The 16,284-nt window shown below is 40.8% G+C and overlaps 2 protein-coding genes across 3 annotated transcripts in view; one reads left to right on the plus strand and one right to left on the minus strand.

Annotated features, from left to right (window-relative positions):
• Positions 1 to 16,284, minus strand: part of ITCH (itchy E3 ubiquitin protein ligase) — a 603,853-nt gene that overhangs the window by 129,619 nt on the left and 457,950 nt on the right. The window lies entirely within an intron of this gene.
• The window catches only part of GGT7 (gamma-glutamyltransferase 7), a 50,979-nt gene that overhangs the window by 25,648 nt on the left and 9,047 nt on the right, over positions 1 to 16,284 (plus strand). Inside the window, 9 exon segments of the mRNA XM_042465857.1 lie at positions 1,811 to 1,884; positions 4,566 to 4,762; positions 5,510 to 5,597; positions 6,246 to 6,373; positions 8,434 to 8,522; positions 9,472 to 9,560; positions 9,563 to 9,617; positions 12,703 to 12,820; positions 14,903 to 15,040. Of these exon segments, the coding sequence (XP_042321791.1) occupies positions 1,811 to 1,884; positions 4,566 to 4,762; positions 5,510 to 5,597; positions 6,246 to 6,373; positions 8,434 to 8,522; positions 9,472 to 9,560; positions 9,563 to 9,617; positions 12,703 to 12,820; positions 14,903 to 15,040 (976 nt within the window).

Consider the following 16,284-nt stretch of genomic DNA (forward strand, 5'->3'; position numbering starts at 1 on the left):
ATGATGATGATGATGATGATGATGATGATGATGATGATGATGATGATGATTTATTTCTAGCCTGCCCAATAACGAAGAATCCAGGTGGGTTACAACAGTAAAATACATCAAATTACAATAGAGTTTTTTTTAAAAAAATCAAACCCTAGACCTACCCCCCATTCCCAGTACTAAAACAGAATTAAACAGTAATAGTATAAAAACATTAAAGACATTAAACAAAAAAAAATAGGCAGAAACATAGGCGGGGAAGAATAGACAGATGAGGGGCAAATATCTCTATATCTGGAGAGGGTAAGTTGGAAAGGCCTGCTGGAAGAGATCTGTCTTGAGTACTTTCTTAAAAGCTGTCAGAGTGGAAATGGGACAGATCTCCTCCAGCAGGTCGTTCCATAGTTTTGGAGCAGTAATAGAAAAGGCCCTCTGGGAAGCTGATGTTAGCCTAGATTTTTTTGGCTGTAGTAGATTTCTTCCAGAGGACCTTAGTTTGTGGGACAGACAATAGGGAAGAAGGCGTTCCCTCAAGTACTCTAGGCCCATGCCATGTAGGGCTTTAAAGGTAATCACCAATACCTTGTACTTTGCCTGGAAACTAATAGGCAGCCAGTGCAGGGACTTCAAGACCGGTGTTATATGGTCATTCCTAGTAGTTCCCATGATCAATCTGGCTGCCATATTTTGTACCAACTGAAGTATCTGAACTTGGCACAAGGGTAGCCCCAAGTAGAGCGCATTACAGAAGTCCAATCAAGAGGTTACCAGTGCATGTACTACTGTTTCCAGGTCCCTTGGCTCCAAGAAGGGGCACAGTTGGCGTATCAGACGAAGCTGATAGCAGGCGCTCTTGACTGTCGCATCCACCTGAGCTGTCAGTTGGAGCGACGAGTCAAGGAGCATCCCTAAACTGCATCAAAAACAACTTAACGGCATACAACAATAGTAAGGGTACATGCAAAAGTGAAAGTGTATGAATGTCACAAACATGTTCACATTGCACAGGAAGACTGTCAAAAGAAATAGGAATGCACACATCTCCTTTAAAGGCATATACTCAGTGCTAAGCACAGCTCTGTTGCTGTGCAATGTGAGAAGTGGTCTTCAAAATCTCTCTGATAAGAGTCCTGGCTTTTACTAGCTGAGTCACATGCTTTCAGCCTCAGGTGAAAGCAATGGCAAATAGCAATAGCAAGTACATGTTTATACTGCAGATCAGCGCACTTAAGCACTTCCTAAGTGCTTTACAAAGTGTAAGCTAATTTCGCCCAACAAGCTGGGTACTTATTTTAGCGACCACGGAAGGATGCAAGCCTGAGTCGAGCTTGAGCCCTTTTGCTGGTATTGAACTCGCAACCTTATGGTTTGTGAGTGAGTAGCTGCAGTACAGGCATTTAACCACTGCGCCACCAGGGCAAACATTCTCTGAACAAATCTTGCCAAGAAAACCCCATGATGGGTTTGCCTTAGGATCGCCATAAGTCGGAAACAACTTGAAGGTACACAACAACAACAACAACAACAACCCTATTCAGCTCATTAGGTTCCCTTCTCAATTAATGATTGGCTGTTGTGCATCTCACGTACAACCCAGCAGAAATAGAGTAACACCATCCTGATTTCCATTTCCAATGCGGCTTTGCTCAATAACATTTTCCTCATGTTTTATTTACAACTGTTGTATAACTAGCTGATGACTAAATAATAATAATAATAATAATAATAATAATAATAATAATAATAATAATAGTTTTATTTTTACCCCGCCACTCTCTCAAGGAGACAATCGAGTCATGCTATGTTTTTCATTTGATAGGCTGCCATGGAGACAACTACTGGGTCTTGCTGCAGATGTAGCCCAGGATGGATTCAACGTCACACATGATTTAGGTGAGTGGATTCATATATTAACAGGCACAAGGCAGAGATCTATGTGCAAATTGCATCATATTGTTCAGTGCTGGCAAAGCCAAAATGGTAAGGTTCAGACTGCACACTCAAGTATACATTCTCCCAGAAAGTGACAATTGAAATCTTTGATGGCTCGGTGATCAATGTTATTTTATTGTTTCAGTTGGGATACATTAGGTCAAATATACTTTTTGTGCCATTTTTCTAGGCAGACTTTCCTTAGCATACCAGCAGAGTTTGGAAGAAACATTTATTCAATCAAAATTAATGAAATTGACTAGTAATTTGAGGAAGACTGATTTGTGAAATGGCCTTTCTCTCAACATGGTTTCTCCAAATCATCTCTGCAAAGGGATCTTATAACACCTATGAGACTAACTGAGAAAAAGAAATTGGTAGCATAAGCTTTCATAAACTTAAGTATTTCATCAGATGTATGGAATGAAGTGTCTAGGAACAGACCTTTATAGCTATGAATAAGCAGGTTGTATGTGTGAATGTGACAGCCAAGGTGACATAGTAGTTTGACTGTTGGACTGTGATTCTGAAGACCAGGGTTTGATTCCCAGCTCAGCCATGAAACCCACTGGATGACCTTGGGCAAGTCACACTCTCTCAGCCTCAGGGGAAGACAATGGCAAACCTCTTCTGAACAAATCTTGCCACAAGACCCCCATGATAGGTTGCCTTAGGGTTGCCATACATCAGAAACAACTTGAAGACATACAACAATAACAACAAATGTGTAATAGCAACAGAAACACAAAACCCATGTATATGGTGATGAGGTGACAAGTTCAGTTTTAATTATGATTGTTTGGGGACAAAGGGAGGAGGAAAGATGTTGCCTAACACCAAGGTGGAGGGAGTTATTATAACATGATGCTGGTTGGGAACCAAAAAAAGATGTGATAAACTAGCATAAAGAGCTCTCATGAACCTAGGGTGTTTAACTAGTATTATAATATGCAGGGGTAGCTGTGTGGGCCAACTGAAATGCACATAATATGTGTAGTATTATAATATGTGCAGTGTGCCAGGAAACCATTATCTCTGTTCAACCTCATCAATGGACTGGAGTTTGTGGATACATCCCAATTTTGCTATTTCTCTTTCCAGTCTTCCTTTGTAGTATTTTTGTTCAAGGACCACTGTTTTGAGGTCTAGGATGGAATGCCCAGGAAGGCTGAATTGTTCTGCAACTGGTCTTTGTTTATACCCATTCCTAATTTCTGATTTATGTCCATTTATCTTCTGATGCAGAGATAAGCTTGTTTGCCAAATGTAGAGTGCTGCTGGATATTATTGACAGAGGATGGCATATCTCACATTAGAGTAATATTGTGGGTGGTGTGATTAGGTCCTGTGATGACATTTCCTGAGTAAATGTATAGGCAGAGTTTGCATCTGGGAATGTGCCAAGGTCTTGTACCTTTTTTTGTTTTTGTGCCAAGGTCTTGTACTCATTTTTGTGACCCTCCCCTCAAATCTGTCATAATCAGAACACACAGCACACAGTATTTTCCTCGAACACCCTTCCCCAATTTGGCATGATGAGGACACAATGTGGGATGGTTCTGGAGTGGATGCGGGACAGAACCAATGGAGAGGTCTATTTGGACTTTCCTCCCAAATGTAGACGAACTCTGCAAATCCTACCAGGAGCAGCAGCACTTAATCCCACTGTTTTATGGTACTTTTCTTGATCCTCCCTATGAGGTATCCCTCCTTCTTGCATGTGAACAAGGAACCCTGGAATGTGTAGTTCCTGAAGTGATAAACCATGTCAGAAAGGGGGAAACAAGTCCCTGTCTCACACAGTTATAGCTTAACTGTGCAAGCACACTCTCTCTATTCTAGAGAAATATTTTGGATAGGACTGGGCTAGGATGCCCAACAGTTCAAAATGTTGCTTGATATTGCTCTGTTCCAGCAAATCTCTCAAGAATTGGACAACATATAGATATTTCTTTATATCTAAGTTTCTCCATATATAGTCAGCCATGATCGGTGTATGCTCATTTTTTCCCTTATAGTAATGGTGGCTGTATATGAATAGAATATAGGGGTGTGGTGGTTTAGGGATTAAGATGCTGACTCTGATTATCACAAGGTCAGCAGCACCAAGCACCAAGTGACAGAGTGAGCTTCCATCATTAGTCCTAGCTTCTGTCAACCTAGCAATTCAAAAACATGTAAAAGTGCAAGTAGATAAATAAATACTACTTTGGTGGGAAGGTAATAGCGTTCCGTGTGCCTTGGCATGCTGGCTACATGACCATGGAGTTGTCTTTGACAATGCTAGCTCTCTTGGCTTAGTAATGGAGATGAGCACCACCCTATAGTCAGACACAACTAGAGAATCACATCAAAGGAGAAGCCTTTACCTTGCAATGGAGACTGTAGCCTGGGCCAGGGCTATCTGGACTTTACTGATCCAGTAAACTCTACTGGGTATTGTGCACCCTTCCCTGCACAAAGGGATGCTGCTAACGATTCTGCAGTTGAGGGATTCTGGGAATTTTAGTTTCCAAAAAGGAACTTTTCCAAGCTCTGAAATGGGCATGATAAGTATATGATTCTGTAGACTTCTGAATTGATACGAGCATCTGTTTTATTATCACTGATCATTCTCTTATTATCTCCTCTGTTGTCTGCAGCAATGGCTATCAAGGATGTGAAGGAACAGCATAACTACACAGATAGGTTCAGAGAGATTTTCCTTCCAGACGGCCAACCCTTGCTGCCTGGCATGTTTATGAGAAGACCAGATCTGGCTGCTCTTTTACATTTGCTTGGGTCAGGAGGGGTCTCAGCTTTCTACGGTGGAAATGTGACACAAGAAATTATTTCCGAGGTACGCTTATTCCATTTTTTTTTCTTTTTTCTTCTCTTCTTTTTTAAAAAAACTCTACATTTGATATTAGCATTTATGTCATTTTGATGTCTTTTATACATATTGTGAAATGTATTGGAAAGATAGTTCAGGAGTTTCAATTATACAGCCCCACAAATGGCTACCAAATACTGTAGGTTTACGTCTGAAAATTCATGAATGACTGAGTTCCTGACAAGGAATTTCAAAATTCATAAACATGGCAGTAATAAGATAAAGGTTGAGATTACTGATTGCTCTGCCTCTAATGGCTGATGTAATTGCCAGAGTTGATGACAGTAGGGGATTTGGGAATTATCTTGAAAGATGCATTAGACTAAATTAGGAGGGGGAAAATATGGCTTTCCAAATATTATTGGACTGCATGACATCTCAGCTGTAGCCAGCAAAACCAATGATGAGACATAAGAAGGAGCTGCAGTGCAAGAACTGGGGAGCTGTTTGCTTACATGGCCTAAGTTTCATCCTTAGTCTTAACCACAGTAGACACACTGAATCAACTGATGAGTGGACAACTGGCCAACACTTTTACTTGCAAAAAAGTAATAAAGTGTGTGTATTGTGATTTTGGGAATTTTGGAAGTTTTGAGCAATACTTGTCTAGGAAAGCTGTGATTGTTTTGCTCACTGCCTAGCTAAGCCTTGATTTTGTTTTGCACTTCCACAAGATAATGGTCACCTCTTTCATCTTTCTGGTCTTGTACCTAGGTCCTTAAATATGGCGGCACCTTGTCCGAGGAAGACTTTAGCAATTACACTGTACTGGTTGAAAATCCAGTCCATACGGTATATCAAGGTATATCCTCTGTGACATTTTTTGGTATCCCTTATGATGAGAAGGTGGTCTCTTATGCCCTCAAGTTTTAGGTATAAATAAGAGAAATGAAACAGGGTTATACCTAGATACTTACAGGGTTTTATTGTGTAGCATGCTTTGGTTTATAAGGGCTAATGTCACTGTTCTATGGATTTTTATGACCAAGAGGGGAAAAACTCAACTTGCCTGTAGCATTTGTCTTATTCCTTTCATTTTATTTACTAGTTTTATACCACCTTTCCATCAATTTGTTCAGCATGTGTTGTTCTTCTCCACCACCATAATCCTGTTAGATAGGTGACATTGAAGAAAAGTAAGAAAATTATTATAGGAACTTCCATCTGAGGATAAGAAGATAAACTTGACATGGTTCTACTAGCTATTTTCTTGGGAGATTGAGAAGCTAGAAATGATGGAGGAAACAAGTGAAGTCACCTGGGAATATCAGTTTATGTAGGCAAATCGAACAAGACTAAGAGATGAACATACAAGTGGCTCTAATTGACTTTTCCACCACGATTGTTCCATCTAGACAGCCATTCTCCAGTGCAAACATTGTTGCACTTCACACCCATTACTGGCCACAACACCACCCTGACTTTTGTTTTTCCTCTTGAATCTTAACAGGTCATCTCATTCTCAGTCCATCGCCTCCACATATTGGCCCTGCTCTGGTTACTGCTCTCAACATCCTTGAGGGTTTTAACATCACCAGCCAGGTAACCAGGGAAAATATTCTCTATTGGATAACGGAGGTAAGGCTTGGAATTGGCTTTCTCTGATTTTTGTACAAATAATTTTGTGAGGCTAGGAGAGTTATGTAGGATTGTAAGTAAGGGGGAATTTGCACATCCGTTTAGTTTCAATGAGTGACAACATTTTCTCCATTATGAATTTTGGGTTACTGCTTGTTACAATTGGAAGAACTACATTATGTTGAAATCCCCCATTGCTATATGTTTTTGTTATGATGACCTTATTGTCAGTTTTTCTCAGCAAGATTTATTTAGACAAGATTGGCTGTTACATTCCTCTCAGGCTAAGAGAATATTACTTGTTCAAGGTCACTTAGTTGTCATCCATGTCTGAGCAGGGATTCACATCTTGATCTCCTGGAGTCTAAGTCCAACACTCAACCCATGCCACCACACTAACTCTCTTATTGCTATGTTGTTTTTTTTATGCTTTCATGTTGTTTCTGACTTATGGTGACCCTATGCCAAACCTATCACAGGGTTTTCTATGCTGAAAGGGCATGACTCACCCAAAGTCACCCAGCAGGATTCCATGGCCAAGCGGAGAACTGAACTCCAATCTGCAGAGTCTCAAATCGCTACACCATTCTGGCTCTCCCTATTATTATACTGCCTTGTTAAAAGAAAATTCTGATGAAATTTCCATGTCAATATATCCAGTAAAAAGTATACAATTAAGTATTTCAAGCAGAGGTTTGCACACTCCCATCAGCCCTAACCAGCAGAGTCCTTTCAAGTATGATGGTACTGCACCAATATTTTAAGGAGACAGAGATTCTCCATAGCCGATTAATGTGATCATAACTGATTGGAATTTTGTATACATTTCAGATCTGTGATGGTGGTGGTGCCCTTTATGCAGTTAGAGTCCATGAAGTCTAGGCCTTTGAATCTCATTGACCATTCATTCTTTCTTTTCAATAAGGATAAGGACACTAAAAGTTGTTGCATTCAAAACACTGTCAATGGAGAATATTAAATTTGCCAGGCTTTGCATGGAGATGTTAATAATCTTTTGTTATATGATTGGTTATATAGGCTTTTTGAAAGAGAAATTTGTGTAATCTAGTTCTTTGCAATCATGTGTTCCCATTTCTGTCTTCATGAAAGATATGGTAATTATTTGGCATGTACAGTGCTTCCTCGGGTTACGAAATTAATTCGTTCCGCGGCCGCTTTCGTAACCCGAAAAGCCTTCGTAAGCCGAAATGCCATAGGCGCTAATGGGGAAAAGCCGCGATTCCGTGTGAAATAGCGCCGAAAAGCACCAAAAATTTTTTCGTAACCCAAAAAAACATTCGTAACCCGGAACAATTATTTCCTATGGGATTTTTTCGTATCCCGGAAATTTCGTAACCTGGGTATTTCGTATCCCGAGGTACCACTGTATTAATGGTTTGAGTGTTGGACTACAACTCTGGAAACCAGGGTTTGATTCCCAGCTTGGCCATGAAACCTACTGAGTGACCTTGGGAAAGTCACATGCTCAGGGGGAAGCCATGACAAACCTCCTCTGAACAAATTTTGCTAAGAAAACCTCATGATAAGTTCACCTTAAGGTCACTTTAAGTCAGAAATATCTTGAAGGCACACAACACACATTAAGCTAAAAGCATCTCCTTGTGGTTTCTCACTTCTACTGCTTGTAAATGGTGCTCATCATTTCATCTTTTGTAGGGATTTTAAAAATTAAGTCCCTACTTCTTCCAGTCATTTATAGTTTGGCCATCCAATGTATTGTTAGAAATTCAGCCATCATGTGGTGGCAAGGGAATACTATCTGTCCTGAGTTCCAAAGATGCGGCTGATGTCTTGTATAGCTTGCTATTAGTTTATTTAAAAAAAAAAAAACAACCCCAAAGCAATACTGGAAGTCATGGGATACACAAATTGTCCTTTCAAAGAATGGAGTGAGAGGAGCATGAAGGCTAGACTGAAGGAAGTTGCATCATCATTTGCCACAGGATGATTTGCCACAGAAATGCCTCACACCGTTCTTTCAATCAAAAGAGAATACATTCCTATTCTGGTTTCATTTTCTTCTTTTGTATTCAATATAGACATTGAAAGTAGTTCTGGCACTAGCTAGCAGCTTGGGAGACCCTTTCTATGATGCATCTGTTTCTCACAGTGTGGAAGACATGATGAGGTAAATGTATCAAGTACAACCATTTTTCATGTTGGCATCTTTGGTATCATGTAGTTCAGGGAAGGTTAACTTCTAAAGATTGAATGGCCCAGAGGCCAAACCTCTCTGCTGCCAGCTCTGTAATAGACTTGAACAATTCAGAAAACAAATAGACAATACAAGACAAAAACATGGATATATTACCTTTTTTGGGACAATAACTGCCAGAATCTTCTAGCCAGCATGGCACATAGGTGTGCTGTCTGGGAATTTTAGGCATTAGAATCCAAAAAGATAACTTTTTCAAGATTTAGTTTGAAGTCATTGACAAGCTGATGGGTATGAGGATTTGTGCATCTTGACAGGTGAGTGGGAACCAATGTTGAGTTCTAGTCAGCTTTGACTTTTCCCAAGATGCTCCAGTTCATTCTCCTTTCTTTTCCCTTTCCCTTTCCCCATCCCATTTTTTCTCTTTTTTGTTTTCTCTCCAGAGGTAAAATACCATTTGTGCCAATGAGTGTATCAGTGCCACTGGATGGTTTGATGGGTGGGGGGGGGGGAGGCTTCCTTAATGTTTTCTCCCAAAGGTCATTGTTCTTCTGTAATTGAGGGAAGGTTGTATACTGGTATTTTATAAGAAAATTTCAGGTTGCTTTGATTGCACAAATTGAAAGGGATTCATGGCTGGCTGGAAAAGTACTATGAATAGGACTGCAGTGACACATAAGGACATTTATTTATTTGCTTATTTCAGAATTTATGCCCTTGCTGTTATGGTTAGAGTTTCTAGGGTTTGCATTAAATGGCAAAATATAAAATAAGAAAAATATAAACAAACAGTGACAAAACCTATCAGTTAAATTCAAGAAGAAAAAGGGCAGTACCACTTTATTGACTATTGGGGAATGAATTTTTAAAATGTAGCAATTCCCTGTTTGATCGTTTTAAAACTCTTTTTCTGTCAATGTAGGTAAATCCAAGGCAAATTTCTGCGTCAACAGATTGATTCCCAGCCTTCCCTTCTGAGCTTCACACCCATATTTTCCATGGAAAGTGGACCTTCGCTAGCCAAGTCTTGTCATGGGGACCAGATGACTACATTGTTGCTGTTGAAAGGTAACAAACCTGCACCTAGGGCTTCCATATACGACCTGGGGGCGGGATTTTGATTGGGGCGGGTCTGCACGGGTACACGCCCCGTTTGGGGGGGACCGCGAGCCCAGGCGGGGGGCGGAGGGGGAAGCCCAGCCCAGCAGGGGGAGGAATCGCGGAGTCCAGGCTGGTGGGGCTGAGGATGGGAAGAGAAGAGGGGTGACGCGATTAGGCGGAGGGCGGAGGAGGGCTCCACGCAGCCATGCCCAGGGGGGGCTCCTCCGCGATCGCGGAAGCCTCCAGGCTTGGCTGGGGATTGGAGGAAGGTGCCTTCCAAGCTCAGCCATGCCCAGGGGGGGCTACCCGCGCATCGCGGAGTCCTCCAGGTGGGCAGGGGCTTGGAGGACGGCTGAAGCCAAGCCCCAAAAACATTGCGGGCTGGCACCGTTATGGGGGGGGGGAGGGAAATAAGGGGGTGGGGGCAAACGGTGACGAAGGTCAGCAGGCAGGTGTTTGGGGCGTGGCTTAATGCGAGGCCCCAGTCCCTCTGCTGGATTCCTCCGTTGGGACGGAGGCAGCAAGGCAGGGGAAAGAGAACTGGACGATGGCGCTAGACGAGCGAGGGTAGGAAAGTGGGAGGGAAATGGCGGACGCAAGAGGAGGAGTCGGAGGGAGAAGAAGAGGAAGAAAAGGAGGCGTCAGAGGGTGGAAAAGAGGAGGCTGAAAGCAGAGACGAGAATGAAGAAGAGGAGGAAAAAGCGGAAGGAGGTATAGGAGGCAGAAGGGAAGACGAGGAGGAAGAGGAGGAACTAAGAAGATGAGGCGAATAGCGCGGATGCGACGACTACGATGAAGAGTAATACAGGCGCCGATGCTGGGTCAGAAAAGCGGAAGAAAAGGAGGAAGTACCAGGCGGCAGCTTGACCGCTAAGACGGTGCAAGGAAGCGGCGAGAGGGGGAGCCTCTTAGTATCCTAAGACCGACCAGATTCTGAAGGAGTGACGACTTACAGAAGCTTCGAATCTCTTATACTCTCTCTGCGAACAATCTCTTCTCTCTCATCGTAAGCCCCTTATTCATCCCCTTATTAAGCTGCAGGAGTCCTCCGTTTCCTCCTATTCTTCAGCTTCGTAATCCTCCTCTTCTTCTCCATCTCTTTTGCTCCTCTCCTCTTCCTCCCTTCTTCCTCCTCCTCTTTCCTTTTTCTCCTCTCCTCCTCATATGCCATTTTTCCAATCCTCTTCAATGCCCAAATATGCTGTTTGGAATGGGGGGGGGGGGAGGTTAGCCAGAAAGGGAAGTACATTTCTGCCATCTGTCTAGGAACAATGCCAAAATGTCCTCCATTTTGATCATGCCTAAGAAACATGCATTTATATTAACATTTTTTTTAAAAAGCATCAATTTTTTGTGTGTCCTCCATTTTTAAAAAATGTGTCCTACCTTAGAAAATTTTGTCCTACTTTTGTCCTACATTTGTCCCAGTTTGGAGGTCCAGAATTATGGCAACCCTAGTTGCACCACACCCTTTATTTACTAAAGTTCAGAAGGGACCATACTGGGAAACATAATTCCTGTTTCTAAATACCAATTAACAGGGCCAGTCCTACCATTAGACACAGTGAGAAAGTGGCCTAAGGTGGCAAATTTGGATAGAACTCATAAAAATAACATTTCTTATTTATTTAAAAACTTATATTTTGTTGTTGTTGTTTTGTACCTTCCGATGACCCTAAGGTTAATCTTATCACAGGGTTTTCTTGGCAAGATTTGCCCAGAGGTTTGCCTTTGACTTTCTCTGAGGGTGAGAGAGTGTGACTTGCCCAAGGTCACTTAGTGGGTCTCCATGAATTGAAAGCTTGGTCTCAGACTCCAGTGCTCAAACCACTAGACCATACTGGCTCTCTATAACATATTACTGGGAGGAATTTCTGCAGGAACACTACAGGAATTTCTGCCTCAGTAACTTGGTGTGATAGCACTAAATATTAGAAGGAAAATATGACATGGCTCAATTATTCGTGTTGTTCCTTATGCTGCTGCCACATGCTCTGCTGTGGGTGCTGAGATGACAGTGAGCAGAACAGAAGAAGGGTATGCTGAGTAGTTTGTACTGTTCGTTTTTGTTTAAAATTAACTAAAAGAGACCAGTTACATCTGAGAAACATAAAAAGGAAGAAGAAAGGGAGGGGGTGAAGAAAAGCATTGTATATTCATGCAATTTCTTTAACTGTGATTACAATGGTAACAGTAATGCTATGAAAACACTTATTTCTGCATTACCTTTTAATAGTATGATAGTTCTTGCTTTGTGACCAACATTTCTGGTCTTGGTTTTCCAAACAATATACATTACCCCAGCCTTTACCTGCCTCCCCCCCCCCCCCTACTTTGCACATGGATTTTTATGTTATATTTTAAAAATTCTTCCAGAATCTTGCAATGACAAGATCAGGCTGGTAATAATGAGATTCTTTGGGCAACTCATTTCTGATTCAGGATTCTAGAATTCCATGTTGTTGTTTTAATTTTTAGAGTCAGTGGTTCTGTAGATAGCAGCACACTCTTTTGTCCAGAATCAATAGAACCTGGGAAAATCTTCACTAAAATGGATGCTTCATGACATAACAGAAGCAGGGAGTTAAGTTTTCAAGACTGGTTCAGGACATGCCCAATCTCACAACGTCGACTGCACAGTCTCACTACTCTAGCACTAAAGCAATTCACATTTGCACAATTGTGTGAATGTAACAATATTGGTGGTTATTGACAGGTTTCTCTCATTAATGTGAAACTGCACAATAGTAACAATAGGATAACTGATCAGCAATGAATGAGTGCTGACGTTGTGTGAAAATGGGAGGAATCACATGTTGTGATTCCACTCCACTTCCATCACTAGTGCCTCATGCATTAATGTTCTAACACAGCTACTTCTTTGAAAAGTATTCCAAGAAATAGAAATTCAAGTTACATTTTAAAATAATAGTAAATACTTTGGGATAGAAACTATAAATTGTTATTTTTTTAAAGTTGAAATTTCTAAGTTTCTGTCCGGGAAAGACATTGAAAGATTCTGAGTCTCATCAAGTTTTGTATTTCTCTTCAGTTCCTTGAACCGTCCATTTGGAAGTGGAATAATGACTTCTTCTGGAATTCTTCTAAACAGTCAGATGCTGGATTTTTCTTGGATGAATGAAACAGAGGATCATTCCTCTCCAAGCTTGGTAATAAATTATGAAATCAATCTGACATGCATAATGCAAAGAGAAATAAATATGTAAATATGATACAACCTATTAATGAAGTGTGAGTGTAGCCAAGATAATTTAGGTTTAGGAGCCTCTAATTTTCTCTGATGTATATGGTTTTAGACCATTTACATTTTTAAAAATCACATTAATATATGAGAAACTGAGTTGGATCTAACCTTTTTGGTGGCTGCTCCTAGGCTTTGGAACTCTGTTCGTAAGGATGTCCTGTCATTGACAAATGAAAACTTTTCTATCTAAGAGTCCTTTAGGAACTGACTGCAAGGTGGCTTTTTAAAATAGTGTGTCTTGCTGACTTCTATATTTTGTCTTTTAGGGATTTGCTTTAATAATAATTAAAGCATTATCCTCCTCATTCCCAATCCTTTTTCACAGTGTACCTTAAGGGCTGTAGTTTAAGCAAGTGCAGTAAAGTTCTTTAGCAGAGGATCCAACTGGACAGAACCAAATCCTCTGCTAGATACCAAACAAATGGTATCAAATTGCTGAAACTATGCAGTTTAGACATACTCTAATTCAAGAGCAGATCTACTGAAATCAATGGGGCAAATTCTAATTTAAATCCCACTGATGTAAGTAAGTCTGTTCTGAGAGTGACTGGATGGAACTTATTACTTTTAGCTGGACTGTTTGACCTTTTCAAATTTTGTAGCTGCTACCTCCTTTGAAGAGAATAAAATGGTTTTTATAGGGCCTTACAGCCCTTTTACCAGCAAATCCTTGTTGGATTAAGTGTACAAAAAGTGAGCTGAAATGTTTAGCAAAATGTGTAGCAGAATCTTTCGCACAACAGTATATCTCAAAATGCAAGTACATATATGTTTTGACCCACATGCATCCAAAGTGAAAAATTGTATCTCTAATTTGAAAACACTAATTGAGGAAGAACCATTATTCAAGCATTTTGTTGCCTCTCCTAAATAAGAATAGAAGTGACACACTGAAGGAGCCCAAATAAAATTAAATCCAATACCGCCTAGTGCCTAGACAGTGTAATAACACTGTCCATACACTCCCAGATCATAAAACAGTGTTACCAACCAAAATACACAAAATGCACATTGCAAGCTTTCTAAGCTTCACTTGCTTCTTCATCAGGCATAGCTGTTGAAAACTGTACTTTGCTACAAGGCCAACACAGCTAGCCTTCGATATACCTTCCCAGAGTGTATCTGCAATAAATAAAAGTTTAAATTTCATATTACTTTAGTTGTTCTAGCTCCATCCAACAGAATCCTGGAATTTGTAGTTTTGTGAGCTATTTAGAATTCTCTGCTTCATGCACTCCCCTGAACTACATACCCCAGGAATCCTTAGGATCGAGCCATGACAATTAAATTGGTATAAAACTGATATATATAGTTCAGATAGATCTCAGGTCATTCCACCTAGAAATCAAAGGATACTACTTTGTGCACATTCCTTGTTCAGCTGAGAAAAAGGTCAGTCTGTGACTGAGCCCTGCCTTAACCTGAAAACCATCTTCAGCCCGGAGCCAATCTTCCAGTGGACACTGTATTTATTCTGTAAAGAGCCTTGGAGTTCCTGCAGTGAAAGCAGAAATAAAGAATTTTGTGGCATATTAAAAGATGAGGTTTTATTTGATACCTGCTTTTGTGGACTTCATCAGGTGCCATTAAGATACTGTAAAACTCATTATTTTTGTGGCAACAGGCAAACAGATGTTCTCAGTGAAGTTTGTTAAAGGTAGTACAAAGTGATGCTATCTGAAGAGGGGCTGTGAACAATGTCCTGTTCCAGCCTTATTCAGCCTAGTGCTCTCTATATGTGTGGGACCATAACTTCCATCATCCCCAGACAACATAGCTGTTGGCTGAGTGGTGGGGATGATGGGAGTTTTAGTCCAACACATCTGGAGGGTGCCAAGTGGAGAAAGCTGCCTTATTCACCACATGTTCTAGTACTCAGGTGACCATGTTTTCACAAAGTTAATGCACAGGAGCAAAAACCTGGATCAGGAAGAGGGCCCCCTGTTGATATATTTAATAATTTTTGGACATTCTTGTTTTCCTGCAGAGGAATTATATACAGCCAGGAAAAAGGCCTTTGTCTTTCTTACTGCCTACTGTTGTTCGGCCATCAGAAGGAATGTGTGGAACCTACCTTTGTCTGGGAGCCAATGGTGGAGACAGAGCTTTGAGCAGCATTACACAGGTTAGTTCTGAGCACTGCAGTAAGCCTGCAGGCTTTTCCTGGCCCTGCTCTAAAATGAAGTGCCCTGCACCAAGTGGCATAATGACCATGAGAGGGGGATTAGAAGAAGGCAAGAACTGGCACCTGAATGTGCAAAAAAGCAAGATGTCTTAAAAGATTGTTGGCCTAAATTAGGGAGGCTCTATTTGTGCTTTGTTTCTGACAGTAATAATGTCTTGGGTCAACGGTGCAATTCTTTTCAGATAGCAGTTCAGATGGCTTGATGCTACTCCTTACAGCACATTCCTTCATGTTAGTGGGAGCTTTTTGCCACCCTCCCAGCATCTCCACCTAGCATGGTCAATGAGGATGATTAATGGAACTTAACATCCCAAACATTTGTAGGGCCAAATGTTATTCACATCTGTTCTACACAGAAAGCTAGCATATTTGGTATTGGGTTCAACTTTAATCTTTATCCTGAAACCCTCTTTTTCTTGTAGAACAAATGATTTTCCACAAATCATTTAATCCTAATCCCACATATACTGTAGGTCTAGAGCAGTCTGTTTCCTATTGTGTGCTTCAGAGGGTGACTCCTATCTGTTAGTTTCCCCATCTCCCAGAAGGCTCTTCCAGGTCTTCAACCTACCCCACAAAGTACACAACTTCCATCTCTAGTGCTTGTCTGAGATTACAGATTTCCAGACAAACTGACATCTTTTCCTTTCCTCAAGTAAATTGGTTAATCATTGTTCTCTGTGCACTTGGAATGTTAATGAAACACTTTGTGTCTATCACACCAGCTCAATTGGTGTCAGAGGCTTCACTGCAAGAACCACAATTCAATATAGTCAGTTTCCAAACTAGCATAAGTGTTAACTTCTATGTTATCAAACTCCTGTCTTAATAGATTTTAAAAAAAATGATCAAAGTGTATATGTTTGTGGAAGGATAATAATCAATATAACGCATGTCATCCATTAACACAGTTAATGATTCTGACACATTTGAGGGTTGCTCCTCAAAGTGACCTATATGTATGGAAATAAACTGTGGGGTCCACATTATTTTCACTGACACATGTAACAATGTATATACATAGCCCACTATACAAGTATCCCCTCCTACCTGTGTCAGGCATGTCCAGGGCCTGACCTTGCCATTATGATTAAGATGCTCCTGCATCTTAGGTTGCTTTGAATCACGGATTTGGGGGGAAAGTGGGAGGATAATAATTATGATGTTTATGATCATAATAAACA

This window comes from Sceloporus undulatus, chromosome 4 (assembly GCF_019175285.1).
Source record: "Sceloporus undulatus isolate JIND9_A2432 ecotype Alabama chromosome 4, SceUnd_v1.1, whole genome shotgun sequence".
Taxonomy (NCBI): Eukaryota; Metazoa; Chordata; class Lepidosauria; order Squamata; family Phrynosomatidae; genus Sceloporus; species Sceloporus undulatus.